General features: G+C 40.9%; 1 protein-coding gene across 3 annotated transcripts; it reads right to left on the reverse strand.

The window, feature by feature from the left end:
• Positions 1–174: 174 nt before the first annotated feature.
• Positions 175–15,233, reverse strand: LOC135461490 (monocarboxylate transporter 9-like). Of its 3 annotated transcripts, none has more exons than XM_064738617.1 (7): positions 15,145–15,233; positions 5,737–6,101; positions 5,295–5,438; positions 4,176–5,033; positions 2,019–2,288; positions 1,613–1,738; positions 175–889 (listed from the first exon to the last, which is right to left on the reverse strand). In XM_064738617.1, exons 2-7 carry the CDS (start codon positions 6,074–6,076, stop codon positions 747–749), a joined length of 1,881 nt encoding a protein of 626 aa, XP_064594687.1. In that variant the 5' UTR covers positions 6,077–6,101; positions 15,145–15,233; the 3' UTR covers positions 175–746. The 3 variants fall into 3 exon arrangements, with proteins under 3 accessions (XP_064594687.1, XP_064594686.1, XP_064594688.1); XM_064738616.1 differs by lacking the exon at positions 15,145–15,233 and adding an exon at positions 6,939–7,003; XM_064738618.1 differs by lacking the exon at positions 15,145–15,233 and having other exon boundaries at positions 5,737–6,129.
• Between the last annotated feature and the right edge of the window lie 8,394 nt (positions 15,234–23,627).

Consider the following 23,627-nt stretch of genomic DNA (forward strand, 5'->3'; position numbering starts at 1 on the left):
TACACATGTTTTTAATACGTAATTAACCTCTTTGGAGGCCACAACGTAACGTGAACAACCGGAATTAGACAAGTACATCTACAACTAAAGAAGATGTGCTCGAGTCTTATAATGTAGTCACTCAATGAGAAATCCCTCCTCTTTTACATATGTATACGATGGAGAAAGTCGTGTCTTCCGGCATTTTCTGCCAAAAGTATATATCCATTTGTTGCTACCTTGGTCTGTTTCCCATGGAACCGGTCTGTTGTCTAACTATCAAGGCTTTGAAATATTTTTAAGTCATAATTCGTCGTAATTCGTTTGCATTGAACAATTTCTTTTCTAATTATCCAGGAATCAAACCAACATACACTTTTTGCTGCAAATTAGAAGGTTGTCTTTTATTTTTTATCATAATTCTTCAAGCACTTCTTCAGGGGCATCTTCCGCTTGCTATCAAGAGTTATGGCCTGTGTTTTGTTGTTGAGGCCTCAGCTCAAAACCTGACTGCAGAAATAACACAGCCATCATTTTCATCTATGCTTTGTGCTATAGGAATGTCACAGGTTTTCAGCCTACAACTTTGTCAGTCTTGTTACTTCAAGATGTTAGACATGACAGATGTTATCTGAACCTTTTCCTGACGGAGATAAGCTTTTTTATTTTCATTTACTGAATTTTGGCAGTTCTGTTGTCCACAGATTCCATAAAGGTATTTGTGTAGTATGAGCTCTTTGGCCTTTTCTATGCATCTTGTGCTAGATTCAATCGCTACATCTTCTTCTGGACTTCTTCAGACACTTTTCGACGGATCGTATACAGACACAGGTGAGCATTCCCAGAGTGTACACGGCCGCCGTCAGCAGGTAGGGGGGTAGATAAGACTGGGTGTGGTCATACAAAGCACCTGTAAGGAAAAGTAATCACATGCAGTTCTTTTCATGGGCATATAAATATCCTTATCATATATACAACATATTTACCATATCTTGCAGGAGGGTGCAATACTCTGGCTATGTTCTCTCCAAGGGTACAAGGTCGATAACAATTTCAATACGAACGGCTTACATTGATGGATTGGAAATTAAGTCTCTATATGTAAAACATATTTTACATATAGAGGGAAAAAATCTTGTGTATCGCGTTAAGGATCACTCCAGATCAATAAGTTAATATACGTACTACAATGAATATGAGTAACAAAAAATTCACAATTTTGAAAATGAGCGCATCAGTATGTTCATTATACTGAGTGTAGAATGACTACATTCGCTGTAAACGACACAAGTTACCATCTCCATTTGCTGCCACATGCAGAACATTCCCTTAACTCCAATGTGAACTAAATAAGACATCAATAAATTTTGCAAAGAGGATAGTACGGAACCCTGTTAAGACTATCACCGTGTCATTCTTGTTCCATTGTAGTATCACCCAACGATGGGCCGATAAACGATGGGAAGATGCTACGCAGCGATAGTCATCGCCAATGGTCTGCTAGCCCTCGGTGAACACAAGCCTATGTCTACTGTGTTCATCTTGAAAACTCCGGGAGATACTGGCAATGTCAACATGATCAAGACAACTCACTCAGGTTTGAAATCGTGATGATTGGCAATGTGTGCCTTACCTGAGATTGGAGGGCCAACAATGAATGCAAAGCCTTGAACAAATGCCACGATTCCAAATGACTTTGTCAGCTTAGAAATGCCCAGAACATCAGCGAGAACTATCGTTCTTAAAGACACACATCCGCCTACAACATCAACAACATCAAAGAGGATTATGGAAAGGTGACATAAGACAACAGTAGGACAACCCTTAAAAGGTTTCGCTGGAGCAATTCTGTTTGAGACTTGCATGTACTTTATCCTCCCAACTAGAGGGGCAAAATTACGACGATTTATGAACAAGAACACATAGTTTTGATATGTATATTTTTCACACCAGATAAGGAGATACATCGAATGTTACAACTGATAATGGCGTCAGCGAAACGTCCACGAAAATATCGTATAATATAAGAAGGACATTACCCATACACAAGCCGAAGACACACGAACACACCACAAACAGAGCGAAGGAGGAACAAAACGGCATGAGAGCAGAAGATAAGCCATCCAACAACAAGGCGCATGCGTATATAAGGACACTGTCGATGTTTTTGCGATTTGCCAACCATCCAGCAATCAGCCGGCCAAGTATGTTTGTACCGCCGACTATGGAGACTAGCAGAGCTGCTTGCATGGTCGACACCCCACGTGAGACAGCCAGGTCAGGTAAAAACATCACAGCTGTGCCTTGTCCTGACAAAACATAGAGAGTCATGGGTTTACAGACAGGTTAGGTAAAAACATCACAGCTGTGCCTTGTCCTCACAAAACAGAGAAGTTATGGGTTTACAGACAGGTCAGGTGAAAACATCACAACTGTGCCTTGTCCTCACAAAACAGAGAAGTTATGGGTTTACAGCCAGGTCAGGTAAAAACATCACACCTGTGCCTTGTCCTCACAAAACAGAGAGGGTTATGGGTTTACAGCCAGGTCAGGTAAAACATCACAACTGTGCCTTGTCCTTACAAAACAGAGAGGGTTATGGGTTTACAGCCAGGTCATGTAAAAACATTACTATTGTGCCTTGTCCTCACAAAACAGAGAGAGTTATGGGTTTACAGACAGGTCAGTTGAAAACACCACAACTGTGTCCTGTCCTGACAAAACAGAGAGAGTTGTGGGTTTACAGACAGGTCAGGTGAAAACACCACAACTGTACCTTGTCCTGACAAAACAGAGAGAGTTGTGGGGTTTACAGACAGGTCAGGTAAAAACACCACAACTGTACCTTGTCCTGACAAAACATAGAGAGTTGTGGGTTTACAGACAGGTCAGGTGAAAACACCACAACTGTGCCTTGTCCTGACAAAACATAGAGAGTTGTGGGTTTACAGACAGGTCAGGTGAAAACACCACAACTGTGCCTTGTCCTGACAAAACATAGAGAGTTGTGGGTTTACAGACAGGTCAGGTGAAAACACCACAACTGTGCCTTGTCCTGACAAAACATAGAGAGTTGTGGGTTTACAGACAGGTCAGGTGAAAACACCACAACTGTGCCTTGTCCTGACAAAACATAGAGAGTTGTGGGTTTACAGACAGGTCAGGTGAAAACACCACAACTGTACCTTGTCCTCACAAAACAGAGAGAGTTGTGGGTTCACAGACAGGTCAGGTGGAAACATCACAATTGTGCCTTGTCCTGACAAAACAGAGAGAGTTGTGGGTTTACAGACAGGTCAGGTGAAAACACCACAACTGTGCCTTGTCCTGACAAAACATAGACAGTGACAGATTTACAGCCCGTTTGGGTAAAAACATCACAACTGTGCCCTCCCCTGACAAAACCGGGTTGTGAATTTTCAACTAAATCAAATAAAATCACCATAACTGTGCCCTGTCCTCACAAAACAGAGAGAGTTATGGGTTCACACCCAGGTCAGGTAAAAACACCACAGCTGTGCCTTGTCCTGACAAAACAGAGAGAGTTATGGGTTCATAGCCAGGTTAGGTAAAAACACCACAGCTTTGCCCTGTTTCGTTACCAGTAATTTCAGTAACAATACAAGTGTGCATTGTTATTGAAGTAGGCAGTGACCATTGCTGTGTTAGGTGTTAGGATTTACTTCCCTTTATAGGTTACACGATCGCATTGATTTTCCTTACCATTTATGTAGTAAATTCGTCAACACCAACCTTATATATATATATATATATATATATATATATATATATATATATATATATATATATATATATATATATATATATAGAAAATATGCAGCTCTTCAACATTTCAAAAAATCAACCAAGCATGACCACCATTTTTTAGCTGTAGTTGTTGGAAGTCATAGCAAATTGTTGGTGAGTTCCAGGTGTTGGGTAGTAACACTGACCATAAAGGTTTCAGCTCTATCCAAAACAGACAATGGTCTTACATATTTTAACTTGATGCAAAATGGTAGAGCAGAAATATATAGTGTATCACAACCCAAAATGTCTGTGTGGTAGTATTACCCAATTAGTGCTCCTTCCCTCTTCAGTTCGGAGGCAAATCTTGGACACAACTGCCGCATATTTAACCAATAAAAGGGTTTGTAAGCCCCATTACAGACCTTTGCATGAAGTACGATACTGACCTGTCCAGCACACCATGGTGACCAGCAGCATAAGGAAGCGGCCGTCAGTTATCAGGTCTTTATAAGCCTGCAGAATCAAGCCTCGTCTAGACGATTCTTTCTCAGCCAAGGACTGTTCACGTGATGCTTGATTCTGACTTGAGTTGAAACTGGCCATGTTAATCAGGAAGGACACCATGTTCGGATCTCTTTGATATTCCGGTAGGTTGTACAGACTGCCGCTGTAAAATATATCCTTCCTGTGAAGAGGGTGTCCGAAGATTTCCTGCAATGTTTTTGGATTATTTCCCTGAACCTGTAAGCTGTGAAGATGGAAATCACTCTGGTACCTCCGAACCTTTGTATCACATTTAGAGGTCATTTGTTCGATACTTCTAGATAGCCTGAGCTGATTGTCGGTAACGATGAGTCTGTCCACACTAGAGAGAACTTTAGTCCGAGGTACGTGTATATTAGGCGGAGTATTATCGAGGCCCTCAGACACCCGTATCACAGGTGGGGGTGCCTCACAGGATTCACTGTGGAGAGGAACCTTTTCTGGCGGAATTGATGTTGTCGACCTATGGCGTCCATTTTTCACAAAATATGAAGTACATCTAGAGAAAATATTGGAGGGCTCTTTGACAAGGGGACGAACTAAGGCTGCACACACGAGAAGGTTGCACACTATCCCTGCTGTAATGAGCACACTTCCCTGCCAGCCGTATGAGATTACCACTCGTTCCGACAAGTAGGAAATCGCAAATGTTCCTAAGCCCGAGCCACTGGTTGCTATGCCCGTTGCTAACGCTCTTTTCGTGTTAAAATGAAGTCCGACGGCTAGAATAGCCGTTATGAAGGTCAGACCAAATCCAGCACCTGGTTAAGGAGTCCACAGGAAATTGCAAGTTATAAAGTGGCAATATAAATGGGGTTTGCTTTACGTGATTAAAGTATTATGTGAGCTGCCTAGAAAATGGAAAAATGTTCAGTGGACGACATGTTAAAATATGGCTTTATATATCGAATGCATACAGCGAATGCTCAAAAGAAAATCAACACAACTCAAGTTACAGACGGGCAAATAAATAGTCACTGGGATGCTTATTAGACGATGTTCAATATTGAAATATACCATACCTCCGAGTACACCGAAAGTAAAGATTAACGTCTCAATGTTTAGAGAAAAGACGCTGAAGAAAAACCCAGCTGTTGAAATGAGGCTGCCCAAAATCATCACCTGTCGACAGCTGAAAAACTCCAGTAGTAGGCTGACCGCTGGTCCTGAAACACACAGTATGGGGACCTGAAAACACTACCAGTGTTAGTGACGACGATGTTGTATACACCTGTTTTGATTTTATCCTGCAAATGAATTATTTTCTTATGCAACGTAGAAACAATAGACTGCCATAAACTGAATTAAATCTCGCCGAGTCATCTTCCCAGGCTGCAGCATTTACAAACAAGCATGCTGATGGCTACAGACTTTCATGTTTACCTGAGGCCCACAGGCCCACGTTAGGGGAGACCAGTTTACTTTACAGACAGACAGGTTTAAGGCCGAAACTGCTAGGCTTACCCATAAACATGCACGTGCCTACCAAACTGGAGCCTACCCAGGCTGTCTTAGACCTGGTCTCATCAAAGTACTCCAAAAGGCTCAGTAAGAGGACTCCGAAAGAAAAGATGACGCCGTCAACGATAAAGTTGGCGATGAAACAGGAGAGACAAACCATCCAGGCCCAGCCCTTGTCAATGTCTGGTCCGGCCACGGCCTCGTTCACCTCACGCCCCGTCAGCTCGCCCTCTGTGTCTTCCCATGTTACGTGGTCCTCCTGACCGTCATCTCCCGTCGGCTCCCTTTTCTGTACATCCACATTCTCCTGGTGTGGACAGTCCCCCTCCTCATTTGGGGACATTTCACTCAGGCAATCTTATCCTCACCTAAGGAGAAACAGTTACAATATTAGTTGCGCGCCACACTTCAACAGTTTAAAAGTGAATGGAAGGTGGAAGTTTATGCATAATGCTTTTGATATCGTTATTTGGTGTTCCTACTTCTAGATACAACACAATTACTAGTGCTGATACTGGTTGTTGTCTCTCTGCGGTTTCGAAACCCCAACATCAGAACATCAGGCTCCTAATCGCCTGCAATATACATATCAACCGTCTAGACCAGCGACCACAGTCAGATTCCTAATCGCCAGCAATAGACAATCAACTGTCCAGACCGTTCCACCATTGGATCTCCCGGCAAAATAGGAGGTAGTTGACCGATAGGTTGAACGGCTAACATATATTACACTTCTGTTGGTCCGCAAAAAGCACAACTTCGATAGCTGAACACATCAGAACAATATTCAGCTCTACTGAATTTGAAAAGTGAAAACACAAATAGCAATAATACTGTCATTTAAAACAAATGACAACAAATAACGTAACCTGAGTTATTCGGAAAGAGGGATGGAAATAGACCTAAACGGCCACAGTCATTCTTTGCTGACATAGTTGATGAATCATCAGGGTATCCTACGAGGCCAGCGGAAGCATATATCTTGACGCATATATCTTGAGGAGTGGGATTTATTCACAATAGATATTCCATTGTTCGTCACAGATTTACAAAACAAAAAAACAAAGCAAGCCTGCCCTTGCGATTCTTTACATGCAAGTGATGCCGTTACTAAAGTGATTGCACTTGGTGATATATTATTCTGTTTTTGTTACTCATGTAATAGATAGGAAGCGGAATGTTTCCTCGATACATGTAATACCTACAGCCAAACATGTTCACCGTGGTTCTCTCCCATTAATCAATCCGTCACCACATTCTGTCCAATCATTCACGCTCCTTCGAGTCCAGGACTTAACAGAAAGCTAGGAAACAATACCAAATATCGTTAACAATTCAAAGAAGCACTCAAAAGGGTGAATACATCAAAGGAATGTGTACTTACGTAGGGAAAAGTTTTGCAGATTTCAGTTGATGTAAGTCTGTATAAAGCTTTTTGGGAAGTCTGAAGTCTGTGCTAGTCATCGCTCACCTTCTAAAGAACTATTGTCGAGAGATGAATACAAAACATCGTCAACAGCAGAAGTGCTGACCGCTATGGCGGCAGTTTGACTACGGAGGGAAGTCATTTCCGCATTTGTAGAATTAAAGTTTGGTGTGTGTGCGTGTGCGTGTGCGTTTGGTGCGTGTGCTTGCGTGTGCGTGTGTGTTTGTGTGTGTGTGTGTGTGTGTGTGTGTGTGTGTGTGTGTTTTTTTTCTAATAATTAGCATCAGGACATGAGAAACATTTCATTTAGTAACGATATTTACGAGTCTGATATTTTCTATTTTCTGCTACCACTTTAGGCTATTATTCGTAAAAACAGAATATTTTATTTGATTAGGTAATATGGACTTTTTGTCCCAAATCTCCGGTAGATATGCACGCAATTGCAAACGTCAATTTGTTGATAAATGCAGTTTTTTGACTGCGGTAAACAACAGCCGCGCGTGGTCTTATAACGAGAGTGTAGTTTTTTTAACAGTGACATACTATTGTCCATTTTGACGCAAACATTCCGCAAACATTAAGATGAGACATGTTTATCATTTAAGCCATTCGAGATGAAGAGGTGCACTCTGTTACTGATTCTAACAGCGTGTCATCATGTCAGTTAAGCTTGCCTGAGCATGCGTATTTAATCACACATAAACAGCTCTACTGAGGGCAGTCATACCGGGTTACTGCATACACAATCAAGCCTGAAGCGGAAATGTCGTGCGAAGAGAAGGAGTAACCAGTTCAGCGCGTCATCTTGCGTCAATGCAGAACAAAATGCATCATCAAACTCAAGGTGGAATCGTCATGAATGCACACAGAGAAATTATGCTAATTCAATTAAATCCCGTCGTATCAAATTATGTGCGGTAGGAATATAAAACTTACTCCATAAAGAATGTGGCGCAAGAAAAGCGAAACTTCTTAGTTACAATATTCCCCAAATGATGTTCTAATTCATTTAAGCACGTGACACTATCATATAGTGAGTGACAACAACTTTACAAGACATGCATCACGGGAATTAACCCATTATACCTAGTGCAACGGTGTAACAAAGTATCCGAATTTAGGTCGTCCGTCGGAAGAAAAGGAAAATTTAAATTTTGCAATTTTTGCCATATGTACAAACAACTACACTTCAAAACAAAACAGTGGGATACTGACCATAAGTGCATGTTCTTGTTACTGCAATACATAAGATTACAGCTTAGGGATTAAACACAGATCAGCCATGACTGTACGGTAGTTGACAAATGGTCCCAGTTAGGGTTTTAATCCAACTGTTCGTTTAAACGCTTAAAGAGAAGCAACTTACAACCCTTAGCACTGTCATAGCTTAAGCAGAATTAGGTTCAAAAGGGAATTTTGTTAATTGCAATTTATTTGACGTCACTGATTTAGAAATATTCAATATGCCGCATTTAATCACACATAAAAAAATGCAAAGAGACCATGCTTCGGGCATCTCCTTCTGACGTAACAGCGACAATCCGATCCAGATACCCCAGTGGTACATCCTAAAATATAAGTCACACATAAATACAGGTGACGGTTTCCCTATAACTCTTGGTAGGATCATCCCTGTTGCAAAATACTTCATTTATACTTCAAAATACTTAATATCACGTATAGCGCAATGCCAAACGAGTCTCTCCCCAGCAGTCGCTGTGCATGCTGGCTTTCTCCCCGATCGTAGGTGGGAAGGTCTACCAGCAACCTACGAGTTCCCCCAGGCTCTACTCGGTTTCCCGCCACCATGATGCTGACCGTACTGGTATAAGTGAAATATTCTTGAGTTCGGCACATAAAAACAATCAAATAAAAAACAAACTTCACATGAGAGATGTCGACATGCCATTGGGTGATAGTAGCCTGGCACAGTTGTCGGCACTGTCGCAATTTCAGCCGTTACACAGCATTTGATGACAGATGTATGTCTATATGTTTGTCACTGATGGAGATAACTGCCCTGTGTGTCTATCTCTACACCACTGATAGTCATAATAGCTAGTCATCCTGATAATGTATGCGTGTTTAGTTCGCTACGCAGCAAATAAACAAGGTTTGATAACAAATGTCTGTATGTCTCTCTGTATACCATTGATGGTGATAACTGCTGTGTATGTTTCTCTGTATACCATTGATGATGATAACAGCTCTTTATGTCTCTCTGTATTCCATTGATGTTGATAACCGCTGTGCATGTCTCTCCGTACACCACTGATAGCGATAACTGCCGTGTATGTCTATCTGTATACATAACTTTTTTATGGTGATAACTTTTTGTCTGTATACCATAGATTGTGATAAGCGCTCTGTATGTCTCTCCGTATACCACTGAAGGTGACAACTGGTTTGTATGTGTGTCTGTATACCACTGCTCTGTTTTTCTGTCTGTATACGACTGTTGTGTTTGTCTATATACCACTGATTGTGGTAACTGTCTGTCTGTATACCACTGATGGTGATAACTGCTCTGTATGTCTGTTTGTATACCACTGATGGTGATAACTGCTCTGTATGTCTGCCTGTATACTACTGATGGTGATAACTGCTCTCTGTGTCTGTCCGTATCTCATTGATGGTGATATCTGCATTGTATGTGTGTCTGTATACCACCCATGGTGATAACTACTTTGTGGGTCTCTCTGTATACCACTGATGGTGATAACTACTTTGTGTGTTTGTCTGTATACCATTGATGGTGATAACTGCTCTGTATGTTTGTCTGTATGCCCTTGATGGTGATAACTGCTCTCTATGTCTATCTGTATGCCAATGATGGCAATAACTGCTCTTTGTCTGTCGGTATGCCATTGATGGTAATAACTACCTTGTGTGTCAGTCTGTATGCCATTGACAATGATAACTACCCTGTGTGTCTGCCTGTATTCCATTGATGGTGATAACAGCTCTGTATGTCTATTTGTAAGCCACTGATGGCAATAACTGCTTTTTGTCTGTCTGTATGCCATTGATGGTAATAACTACCCTGTGTGTCTGTCTGTATGCCATTGATAGTGATAACTGCTATTTGTGTCTGTCTGTAGTCCATTGATGGTGATAACTACCCTGTGTGTCTGTCTGTATGCCATTGATAGTGATAACTGCTCTGTATATCTGCCTGTATTCCTTTGCTGTACAGAAGTGCTGTTTATCTATATGCCAGTCATCCCCTGATAAATCACGCGTGTCTGGTTCCGGATGAAGTCACTAGCAGCCAACACCCAGATTCACTTGTTTCTACGAAATATGCGGCGTAAGATTTCACACGAAATCCATAGGCCTACACTGGTTACGGAATCCCTACAGCTCTACCTGAGCTTGCATGGACAGTGTAATGAACTGAGCAATGTCCAAAATGTACGGCAACCGGATACATTTCTTTAGAGGTTTAAGAAAAGGCTGCGGGGGCAGAAATCAAGGTACTATAAATGAGAAAAGCTAATCATGAATTCGACCATGATTTCAAATACTGTGAGAACAAAGAGATATTACCACTTTCTCTTACATTAAAAAGCTGCAATGAATCAAACGGGGCAACAGGCAGAGCAAGAACAAATTGGCTTGAAAGGTTTCCATGCCGTTAGAAGGCAGAGGCACGTGTTCCAAACTTCCGTTGAGAGAGAATGCCTGTTGAATGGTTCTGAAGTGAAACTGAGAGTCGGGTTGTTGTCGGAAGCCTAACACGCTTTCATATTTGGAACACAGATTGGATTTTGAGTGAACCCACTTGCCTCAGGCATGCATTCTTCCAGGCTTAGCAGACTTTGCGGAGGTTGTGTACAAGCTCTAAAGAGGCATACACAGGACTGCGATGAACGTAACTTTTTATTGTGAGGAGTATTGCCCTTTCATCTACTGTAGTCAATTGGGTATTCGTGTAATGCATTTTTAACAGCCAACTCCCACTGACAGAGCTTTTATTCCAACAAATAAGTGATTAGAGGAATATGGTTTAACCTTATTTTGAAAGTCGATGAAACTGTGTATTAAAAAGTATTATACTGAGAAAAGCATGCCGCACTTAAAAAATGATGAATATTAATTTACCAAGGTATTATAGTTTTCAGCTGTGTAGCTTTTCTTTGTGCATGTATATGTGTGGCTTATTATCATCTCCTAGATACGAGACAAACCAAAATATTTCCATTTCACCTTGGCACAACATTGTATTTACTTTATCATTTTGAGCAGGTATTTACCCGTACGTAGCAACTTGCTAAACATATATAATGATCGTTTATGTAGGTCTATATGCATGTACTTGTTTCCTGTGATTTATTGGCTGTACCATATTGAAAAGTTTCAGAGACGACATGTGTCAATGTCTCTTACATCAGTATGATTTGTACTAATAACTCATTTTTTTCATACTATATTCTTCTCAACTACAATATATTTTAGGTCAAATAAAACACTTACGATATCGATTAATTTTGAATTGGCAAGAACTGAGAATCAATGATTTCTTCTCGTGAGTAGACCCATTATTATATCAAACGTGCCCTCGTCCTTGTGACCATCGTTTCAGATTTTCAATGAAACAATGGCTGAGGCAGAAATCAAGGTACTATAAATGAGAAAGATAATGTTCATCGACAAATGTATTTCTCATTAAAATTACGCATAACTTTTATAGCATTTAAAGGCAACAACTGACAGCCTGTCACTCCATTATAGTTTACTGTAGTTTATTGGTGGAAGGGTAACATGTGCTTTCTTCAGGGCTAAATTTCTGGTACATAGTGATTTTCTTGTTTCTATATCATCGAGTTGTCATCCCTTACCCAACTTTCAGATGTCCTGGGATAAAACTCGGTATTGTTTCTCATTCTATTCTCTTCATTGAACTATTTCAATAAGTTTTGTACACAGCATCATCTGGCCTTGCTGTACTTTTATTGGACCGGTTAAAAAAAGTTCAATGAATTTCTTAATTTGATCAAAAAGTAACGTTACAATGAGCTTATATTTAAAAGGTGTTTATATTTGATGTTTCGAGATCGGTACAATACGTATTCACACAATCCTTATTGCTTTTTGCATGTTAAATCCATTTAACTTTTATTCTTGACGTACTTTAGATTTTGAGCAGAACTATCTGTTTTAGTTTTGTTTGAAAAGTAGTAAAGACTACCTGATCAACTGGCTCACCCACAAAGGCAGCTTACTTTGAGCTCATTTTTGAGCGCTGTTTCCATTTCAACACAAAAATACGGTACTTACTCAGCTTCTGACTCTCTATCGCATGTGTATTCACATTGTGCCAAGTCAATAAATCTTCCTAAACAAAAAGAAGTAACGACAAGCAAAAGATTCTGTATTATCAGTTAAGCTGATAGTCTTGATAATATAATCATGTTAAAAAGCAGGCAGTTTGCAACGAGCAATGTACAATGACTGGAACCCAAAAGGGGATTAAGATGCAAAGACAAGAACCAACAGGGGGATAATGTCCAATGATTTGAACTAACAGGGGGATAATGCCCAATGGCTTGAAGCAACAGGGGAATAATGCCCTGTGACTTGAAGCAACGGGGGATAATCTCCAATGATTTGAACCAACAAGGGGATAATGTAAATTGATCCAACAGGGGGATAATGCCCAATGACTTGAACCAAAGGAGAGATAATGTAAAGTATCTAGAATCAATAGCCCATTAGCCTAATCTGACCACAGCCCACAGGGGAATAATGCAAAATAACTTGCACCCAAAGGGAAAATGACTAAAAAACCACAAGGGGCTACAATTGACATTTGGGTCAGTACACAATGAACAGTCACTAAACATTGAGCGTCCATTGGGACACCTAAAAGATCAAAATGTAATCTGGTAAAAGTAGTAGGTGTAATTAGTTAGTAAACAAATGGTTGGGCTATTTAAGACATTTAAAAGATAAACCACCAAACATTAAACAAATAGTAACAATAGCTATCGAGAAAATCGCCGAACAGCAAGAGTTATGAACAGTCACTAAAAACAAAGTCTCCAATGACATTCATTATCAGCCCACTGAACATTAGACAGCGGCTATACCTAAGAGCAAATCCTTACTAAGTGTCAATCGAACAATTAACACCAACTGCCCATCTTTAATTTTCATACATACAGACTTGTACCCGTTCTGTCATTAAGTACGCACCTCGACGCTAAGCCATTACACTCACCAACAACAATTACCGAATGGCTAAAATCAATAAGCACTTCGTACAGAACAATCTGTATGTCACATGGACAGCTACAGCTCCTCGTCAAGTAATCGGTACAACAATCTGTATGTCACAGGAACAGCTGCAGCTTCTCGTCAAGTAATCGGCACAACAACCTGTACGTAACAGGAACAGCTACAGCTTCTCGTCAAGTAATCGGCACAACAACCTGTACGTAACAGGAACAGCTACAGCTTCTCGTCAAGTAATCGGCACAACAACCTGTATGTAACAGGAACAGCTGCAGCTTCTCGTCAAGTAATCGGCACAACAACCTGTCCGTAACAGGAACAGCTACAGCTTCTCGTCAAGTAATCGGCACAACAACAGAATGTCACAGCAACAACTGCAGGTCCTCGTCAAGTAATCGGCACAACAACCTGTACGTCACAGGAACGGCTATATCTTCTCGTCAAGTTATCGGCACTGTATGTCACAGGAACAACTACAGCTCCTGGTCAGGTTATAGGCACAACAGTATGTATGTCACGGAAACAAATACAGCTCCCAGTTAAGTAATCGGCACAACAACTTGTATGTCACAAGAACAAGTACAGCTCCTCGTCAGGTAATCGGCAGAGCAATCTGATTATCACAGGAACAAGTACAGCTCCTCGTCAAGTAATCGGCACGACAACCTGTACGTCACAGGAACAAATAGAGATACCCGTCAAGTAATGGGCAAAGCAACCTGTATGTCACAGGAACAAATACAGCTACTTGTCAGGTACTACGTGTCACCGGAACAAATACAGCTCCTCGTCAAATAATCGGCACAAAAGCCTGCATGTCACAGGAACAGCTACAAATAATCGTCACAACAACCTGCATGCCACAGGCCCAACTACAGCTCATGAAATAGTTTGCTTTTAAACAACCATGTTAGATGCCGCTAAGGCAGATCGTCGTTACAGGACGACGTCTATCCCACAGTTCTGCTCAACGTTTGTTTTGAACAGTAGTAAACACAGTAACTTGGCTTTAGTACGAAAGCGTGCTAATGCAGTCATGGTACTGCACCCATAGTAACAGAAGTATGCCCTGCATGACCCTGTAACAATCTATAACTGCACCCATCTATAAACATGCAACGCTATCTCTTACCTGAAGTCTTGGTAAAGCCTGGGGTTACCTCGATCAAGGCAGAGTCAGCGGTACCCAGTGAGATCTACGGAGAGACTGAAGTCCACAAACAGCACAACAGCGGTTATAACTAAACTCACGTCGACAGACTAGCATGTACTCTTGCCTACATGTACATATGGTTGCGCTTGAGTGAAGCACGGACCGCTGCACGTCTCTTTAATATGCTGACCCAGTTTTCGTCATTGTAATATTTTTTCACATTATCATGCAGTCGCCATACAAAGACATAAGGCCAATCGATACGGGAGTTTCGAGTCTAAACTCTTTTATCGCCACAAGTAAAAAAAGTCTACTGTAGAACGTGACTTGTCAGAAATGTTTGGCAACTATTTTTCATTAAATTTACTGTAATATGGACGTCTGAAAAGAGTTTTACAAAAAAATTCTTACGAGTAGACCGACGATGAAGAAAACTGATGAGCTGAGCATGAGAAGTTGTTGAAGAAAAGGGATGAAATTTGTCCATTAATCGGTACAAGCGAGATATGCAATTGGTCAAGTCATGTCAACATAAGGTGCCTATCGTTTTTATTACTATCGACAAAAAACTCCCCTTATGGTTCACACCTACCTATTGAGATTCCTATTATAGAGGTGAACTGACAAGCTAATGAACATGCGCACATCTATTAGCGTGTATGCTTCTGGCAACAGTGGGTGTATACGCGCGGTAGAGGAATTCCCAAAGGTCACCAACAGGCGCACATCTACTGTTACTCCCTACATTGTACGAGACTAAAGGCTGCTGACAAGCCCAACACAAGCTGTGACCCGGTGTCCAAGTGAAAGGAGGGAGAACGATTTTCAGTGAAAGGGAATATCTCACGAACTATTAAACTATTAGTGGTTGCACGTGTCGCTTGTTATCTGCCTTGATCTGGTGCGGTTCAAATATGTTATAATGATATGAATCTGCAATTTATACACGCACCCATCGACTGTTTTATAAACCAGCTCCCATGGATTCTGATGTTGACTCTCTAGGTAAGTAATCAGGATATAAGATTGGAAATAAAGTTTAGTTATCTGTTACCTTTTTCAAAACGATTTATTTTTAAAATGGCAGTTTGATCACAACTTTTGATTTATTGATTATTTGTTGAGCGCCGTACTCAAGAATACTTATCTACGATGAAAGCCGTCAGGTTTAAGGGTGGACGTTGTTAGTAGCTGCTTCCATGTAAGTATCCAACTTCATTAGTTGAGAGCTACAGTTTAAACGACTAAGCCAGCGCTAACCTTTGTACCTTTCAATACTTAACATGTAGCAGTACATGTATTATTGTATGGTAGAGCCGCTGTGTGTGACTTTGCGTGGGAAGGCCAACTTCTTAATCGTGTTCATTCATACACGGGTTGTTGCTCACTGGGGCTGTCCGTGAGTACCCGCTGTTGTAACACTAAATGTCATTCACGGTTGAACGCGAAGGTCACAAAACCTAACCATAGGTGTGTCGATTTCTAGACGTGTCGGAAGGCCATGTGCTGGTGATCTTTCGTCGATGAATCTTTTAATGCCTGTGTTCCACACCTCTGTTGATTTCTCGGTATAAACCCTGACACAAACTATTACGTAACGAAACAGCCTTTCCGATTCACTAAATAATACCTACAAGTTACAAACCCTCCAAAATCACGCGAGAGGACTGGGAGATTCTCGGCGCGTTAGGAATAACAGATCACGACAAAATGAATGCTGAGGCTTACGACGCTAATACAACACACAGGCATAATGTCATTTCCAAAAGAAAAGCTGTATTCGGTGCTTTATGATTTATTTATTTGATTGTGTTTTACGCTGTACTCAAGGATATTTTACTTATACGACAGGCGCCAGTATTATATTGGAGGAAATTGGGCAGCCCAGGAAAACTCATGACCATCTGCAGGTTAACGCTAGACCTCCCTACTTACGACCAGAGAGGAAGCCAGAATTGGTGAGAGGCTCCTGGGTCATTACGCCTCGCTGGTGTGCAATAACCTCCTCGGTCACAGAGGCCCCCGTTTTATGACTTAAAACACAGGGAATGTGTTATAACGTGATATATTTATTGTCAAATACACGTATAGAAAGCACGTTCACGTTCACACATCATGATGGTGTAATGTGATATCTATACTGTTCAGTGATCCTCTACACAAGGTTTTGATCCCGTACCAAATTACTAGTAGACCTATATCTACTTTCCCAAAATACAGATTTACCAACAACATTATAACTATTAAATTCTAAATACCAAACTGGACATTGTATAAACTGTACAAATTGTGACCTACCTAGTGACGAACCCGTTGAGCTAACATTGCGAGCACCTATATGACGTGTGGGATACAGCCGCGTGAAATATGGATATTTGCGAACGCAAATACAGTTTACCAGGAGCGATTTTTTTAACTAGAAAAAAAAAACAAATATGGTGAAATATTTTGTGAATAATTTTGTAATGGATTCTCGACGCGTGACGCGTGGCGCGGGGGCTGACTCTCGAAAAATCAAAATTAAGACCATTAAAAGCCCCACATTTTTACAGAATATTTATCGAAAGAAGCTGTATTTAAATGTGACACTAACTGTATGTGCTTCGAAAACACTGGGATGCTTGTGCCGGAGGGTGGTAAACTGCTCGTGAGCTATTATATAGTCTAACCGCGTTCAAGCCCAGTCAATGCTGGCCTCGTCCTGAAAGGTTTTGTAATGCTCTACAGTTATGCTTAACAATTTTGTAATGCTCTACGGTTATGCTTAACGGTTTTGTAATGCTCTACGGTTATGCTTAACGGTTTTGTAATGCTCTAAACCTGCTTTGGAATATTCATTCCATAAAAAACTGAACACCTACATTATTGTTGTATATTACCTTGTGTTCCCCAGATTAATTTAACGTTATACAAGAGCAGTATAACTCCCAAAAACGAAAGGCTAATGGTGGCTAAATATGGGATCATCTTCTTAGGCCTTGTACTGACCAACATAGTTATGACTGAGGTGAAAAGAGTTATCTTGGACAAACTTGAACGGCATCATCAAATCTTATATACGACATGTGGACGACACTTTGGTCTTGGCGAAACCACAGGACTTGACCAAATACAAAAGAAACTTAACTCTTTTCATGGACAGCTGAATTTGACTGGAGAAGAATTCATTGACAACAACAGTGTTCATTCCCTGTATCTAAGCATTGAAAGCAATTGCACGTCAATCTTTCGGGAGTCAACTCATACTTCACAATATGTTCATTGTGAAAGTTTCGAACCCTGTTACAGAAAATACTGTCTGGATCAGATATTTTGTATCCAGAGCCTACAAAATATGCTCAGATGAAGCCGTGCTTAAGAATGAATGAGAGAATGCTTGGGGTTTAACGTCGTACTTAGCAACTATATAAGGTCTCATGCATATATGATGACAAGGAGTCATTGGGTCTGTGTACATATAGGCCTACTGTGTCTTCTTTTGACAGGGCCCACAGCTGCCACTGAAGAAGTATCTTTCCGAAGACACCAGACAAGACACCTCACTCAAGCACATCATGCTTACAACGGGCCAACCAGTCCTGTTTCCTTGCTCTAACCTCTCAGTGCAGAGCCAACACATTTGATTTCGGTTTTTCCGACTTCAAGGCGGACGCTCTAACCATTAGGCCAAAGAAGCGGTCCTACTCAAGAATTAATTGGCTATGATTAAATATTTCATGTCTTGGAAAGGCTACATAAGATCTACAGGTGTTCGCCTATTATTAAGAAAACTCAGTCATAGATACGGACCATTGAACCAATGTACCGACACGTCGAAGCCACCTAAAATCTGGATGAACCTGCCTTACATTGGAAGAGAAAGAGAAGCCCTTGCCAAGAAATTTACAGAAAGACTGAAAAGACTGATGCGGAAACCAATAACTAATTGCTCAGTGGCAAACCATTAAAGTTTATTTTTTCACCAACAACTCCAAAGGACATTAGCTTTAGTGTATATAGATTTACAGGTCCTGTGTGTAACTCGGAATATATCGCTAAAAAAAGATCGTAATCTCATCACAAGAATTAAGAAACATGCAGCTGGTAACAACCACAACGAAAGAGTTAAACATGCAACTAACTGCAGTGTGTTGAAACATATGCATGATCCACTCAACCACACAGATAATATAAGTAAGAACAACCCAATTGAAATGTTTGAATGTATTTTTACTAACAGATCAGTCTGTTACACAGCATGCCATTGGTCTACTTTGTTGTTTAGGGAGAAACATTTGCTATTAGCTTCATGGTTAATTTCACTTATAAGAAATGGTTAATTTCACGTGGCCAGCATTATAGTGGGAGGAAACCGGGCAGAGCCGTGGGGAAACCCACGTTCATCTGCAGGTTAGTGTAAGACTACATAGTTGTAATATGTTTGCATATTAAAAATGTTATGACAAGGCAGCATTTTGAGTAATTATGCAACAGTGACATCTAACACATAGCAATTAACATCAATACATTTTTACCTAAATCTACTTAAGTCATGGTGCTATCTGTGTGTAATTTGCCACCCTATAACCATTTACATGAACAGTAAGAAAAAAAACTAATTGAGGTACGTTGTAAATTGACAAGAAGCCGTATTTTACCGGTTACGTATGACCATTTGCCAACTATCACACTGTCGTCGCTATTGTGGTTTTGTTCTCTACGCTGTAGTTTTTATTGTTTGTATGTATAATATTTATATTATTACTTAAAAGTGTCCGTGCACTTCACTCCATCTTGTCTGGGAATGACACGATTGTGGTAGGACTAGTTATAAAGAGTTTGTTGAAAACTGGTTAAACGAACTTTTTAGGGGCAAACGTGTTGACTATGGACAAGAATGGGATTTAAGGCTTGAGCAGGGACGCGACGTTTGGACCGAGGCGATAATGAGTGGACTGGTCACAGACATGTTGTTTTGTTACGAAATCGGTATGAATGATGTTATAAACGAACTGGTTACGGTAAGATTGTTATGGAGAATTTGGTTATACATCAGTTGGATATGAAAACATTGATTGTGAACCATTTCATTGTGTTTCGGTAGAATTGTTTACGGATGAGCTATGGACGCCTTAAATATAGGTTTAACAATTGGTTTGAAAAGTTTTGGTTAAAGTGATTCTTACTCTAAAATCTACTGTATTCATTGGTAGATGAACCTAGCAGCGTTTCTCTTGATACGTGTACATGCCAGTATCATTGCTGGCGTGTCGATCATCCACATTAGCCACCACAACGACCAGTTATCTTTTAAACACGTCATGTTTCAGTTTTCAATCTTCATAACAAGTGAAAAAAAAACACCGACTTCATGTTACTGCTTTGATATCTGCTTGAATGGCTGCAAAGTACTCCTGGCAAGGTGCCCGAAATGAGCAGGTGGGTATTGCTGTTGAAGGTTTGTGATCTGAGTTACGCTCGTTCCTGCTGACCTTCAGTTATATTCATATGACCATCCGGTTATATTAACATTGCATTCGGCGTAATACGTTTTAGTATCTCGGTAGGAATTCTGATCATGTAAAACGCACCAAAGGGACATAAAAGGCGTCTCACATGTCACGGGGTAATAACTTGCTAACTTTATTATCCGTGTCAACAGCAATTACTTTGGCCTAGTTATTTAACCTGGCTTAACATAACCCGTCTCAGAGGGGTAAATATCTAGGGAGCTAAAAGGGACACTCATAAACTTATACAATGAAGCTTATAACAACGTATGAAAGAAGGATTCGAACCCCAGCCGTCATATAAATTATTATGCAGCCAAGGTCAGCGACAATCCTATATCCATTACGAAAGAGTATGCTTATTTTGGTATCATGTATGCATATAATGGTCATGATATAATGACTGATAAAATGCACCACCATCCCGTCGCTGTAACAGCTACACTCGCCGACCTCTCCTTCAAACCCACTGAGAGTCGACCATCCTTCTCATCGCGTATAACACCTTACGGAACAGCCTTCTGCGCTGATAACAAGTGCCAAAAAGAGGAGGGCAATGTAAGTATGGCATACCATATAGCTATAAAGCATGATATTGTACTACACCGTCGTAAATACCTCAAAGTGACCGTGGCTTACAATTACAAATATCATTTATGCGGCAAATGTGACGAGATCACTCGTATACCTTGTCGGTTTTAATACATAGTTGATCTATAAGATATTCGCATGCACATGATAATTAGAATAGATCTTTTCCATTTTTTTATTTATCTACTCAACAATATTTTGCTTTTATGTATATAGTGACAAATTTATTGTTGCCTGGGAGAAGGCAGACATAAAACCTGAACGACGTGAAGTGACATGGCTACCCGGATAATACATGTCATATATTTTAATTGCCTTATTCTTTAATAATGTTCTGCTTCATAGTTGTGTCTATCTCTGCTTATCCCAGGGCTAGAGTCGTATGCTGCACTAGTATGTTCCAAATATCATACTTTACATGCCTTTTTTATTTTTTAGTTATTTAATGGTATATGTTGAACGTTGTTTTTGTAAATCGGAACGTTCTTAATCGTTGACATGTTTTTGTTTTGTTTTTTGTTGTTTTTTCTTTTGTTTTTTTGTTTGTTTGCTGTTTTTCTTTTTTCGACACCAAGATTGAAAACACATTCGCTTTTTATTATATACACATTCGTGTACATAAGAAATAATGTTGAGCTGCGTTACGTATACACAGTATTTGACTACACAGGTATGAGTACAAATCCGGTGTGTATCATTCGATGGCTCAGTCCGATATGGTGCTGTTCTCGCTACAAGCAATCAGCTACCCAGACCAGTAAGCTCACAAGATCAAATACTGGAGTTGTCACTTTGGCTGTACCGTGCAAGCGAGCGGTGGTTTACTTGGTGTACAATCGCCATGTAAGGAAACGGACCTCGAAGCACAAAGGAGACAAAACTAATTATGTCTGATCTCATTGCAGTGGTGGCGGAATGATTAAGTTTGTTCGTGGTTTATTTTCCTGATCTTGTCACACTCCTGATCTGGACACATTTAGCTATCAGTCCTGGAGCCGAATTCACCTTTCTTCTCCTGATCCAGCCATTACCTGAATTCACGGCCGCTGTTCTGATCCGGCCACTGGCTGAATTCGCGGCCTCTCCCCTTGATCTGGCCATTGGCTGACCTTACGGTCTCTTCCGATCCGGTAACTGGGTTGAATTTTCAGTCCGCCTCCTGATCTGACCAAGGGTTGAATTTGCCGTTGTTTTTCTGACCTGTCCACAAGTTAAATTCACTGCAGGTCCCCACACACACTGGATCTGTCAGTTCATGGGTCGAATCCACGATCACCCTGCAGATGTGATCATGTAGGTGTATCCACAACTGTTTTCCTGACCAGATTTTTTTTTATCGGTGAATCCGTGGTTGCTTCCCTGATGTGACCACGAGTCTTTACTGACACTGGGCTGAATTCGGTTGATGTTCCTATCTGTCCACAGGGCTGAATTTAGGGCAGTTCTCCTGGTTGCTGAAATGCTGGTTGCCCGTCAGTTGTGTTTCTGGTATGATCTGGAATTTCTTGGTTCTTCGACCCCTTCGGTGGCGTTATGGTTTGAGCGTCCACTTCGAAGTCGGGAGCCTCGGGGTATAACCCTGAGTCCTGTCATACCAAAGACTTTAAAAATGGTACTTGTTGCTTCCTGGCTTGGCGCTTAGCACTGAGAGGTTAGAGCAAGGAAGCATGACTCGTTCACGCGGTGTCAGTACAGTGGCTGTGTGGGGTGTTATGTCTGGTGTCTTTGAAAACTTCATGATACTTCGGTGGCGGCAGTACTTTGGCGGCATAGACTGGCCCTGTCACAAGAAGACACGGTGTACGTACGCATACCTAATGACTCCTCATTTTGTTTTGAAGTTTTGAAGTACGAATTTGAACCTCAAGCACTCATCCTTTCGTTCAGTAATTAATTTTTGTTTCTTTACAGCTCTGGTATACATATATGTCTTATTGAGTCCTGCTGTTCTCCGCTGACAAGGTTTGGCTAGAAGCAACCGGTTAGAGAGCCACTAAAGTACACATTCAGACGGAACAGTTAACTAACCTGGAAATTACCCCCCGTTATAGCCGTGCTCACGCGGTTCACTGGAGTGAAACACAGAATGTAATCATAGCTGCATGTAAATGCTGTTGCGCGGACGTCTAACAGGCACAGGCGTATCGTGTAACGGCGAATCGCTCAAGGAAACATTGATGTGGAGTGGACGGCGACTAATTGGAATCCACGGCATATGGGGAATGCGATTGGAACAACGGCACAGCATCACTAGGATGGAAATTTAATGATGGGTAAGTGAACTTTTACGAATCTCCGTAGATCCAGCGTTTTGAACTGTTTTTTACAAAAGCTGGCCATTTGCCATTCTCCTAAACACGTGCCCGGAATAAGTTACAGTAAACATGATTGACAGAAATTTTGTGAACGATTACACCGTTAATTTTATGAACGGTTACACGATACTGTAAGCCGCTGTGTGTATGCTGTATATTTTGAGGTAGCCTTATCAAATACTAATGCATTTGTTTTCAGACTGTTTGTGCTTTTACTTCAGTATCGGCGCGGCTCGGCGCATATTGCTCAACAGACCAAACTGTTGCAACTGTGAGAGTAGTGTTTTGTAACAGCGGGGTGATGTCTCCTTAGTTTATGTTATTGCAGTAGATAACTATGCAACATGTAACAGCTGCATATACTAAGCACCAGTGACACGACTGCCGGTGCGATGCTCTCCTGCTGGGTTGTGTGTTTCACGGTAGAGATGGTCATGTGATAGAACTGACATAAAAACGAAGCTTATATTATCTGGAACCTGGGAACTTATACTTGCATGTAAGAAGGAATGTTGGAGATACCTTATCGGGGAGAAACATTTATCCCTTTCATATGACTCTGCTGGTGACCTTCACATTAAACCAGATCTGTGAGCTTTATGAGCGAGTATAGAAATCACAATGACGGTAAATATAGCGACTCAAACATCGATCGCTTTATTGACCGGCCTTCAATCCAA

The sequence above is a fragment of the Liolophura sinensis genome, chromosome 1 (assembly GCF_032854445.1).
Source record: "Liolophura sinensis isolate JHLJ2023 chromosome 1, CUHK_Ljap_v2, whole genome shotgun sequence".
NCBI lineage: Eukaryota > Metazoa > Mollusca > Polyplacophora > Chitonida > Chitonidae > Liolophura > Liolophura sinensis.

Bases quoted from the DNA above. Each gene is read 5' to 3' on its own strand.
- LOC135461490 (XM_064738617.1), bottom strand. From the start codon at position 6,076: ATGTCCCCAAATGAGGAGGGGGACTGTCCACACCAGGAGAATGTGGAT. The intron at 5,439-5,736 runs GTAAGCCTAGCA...TGTGTGTTTCAG, and splicing joins AGGCACGTGCATGTTTATGG to GACCAGCGGTCAGCCTACTA. The intron at 1,739-2,018 runs GTAATGTCCTTC...TTGATGTTGTAG, and splicing joins TGTCTTCGGCTTGTGTATGG to GCGGATGTGTGTCTTTAAGA.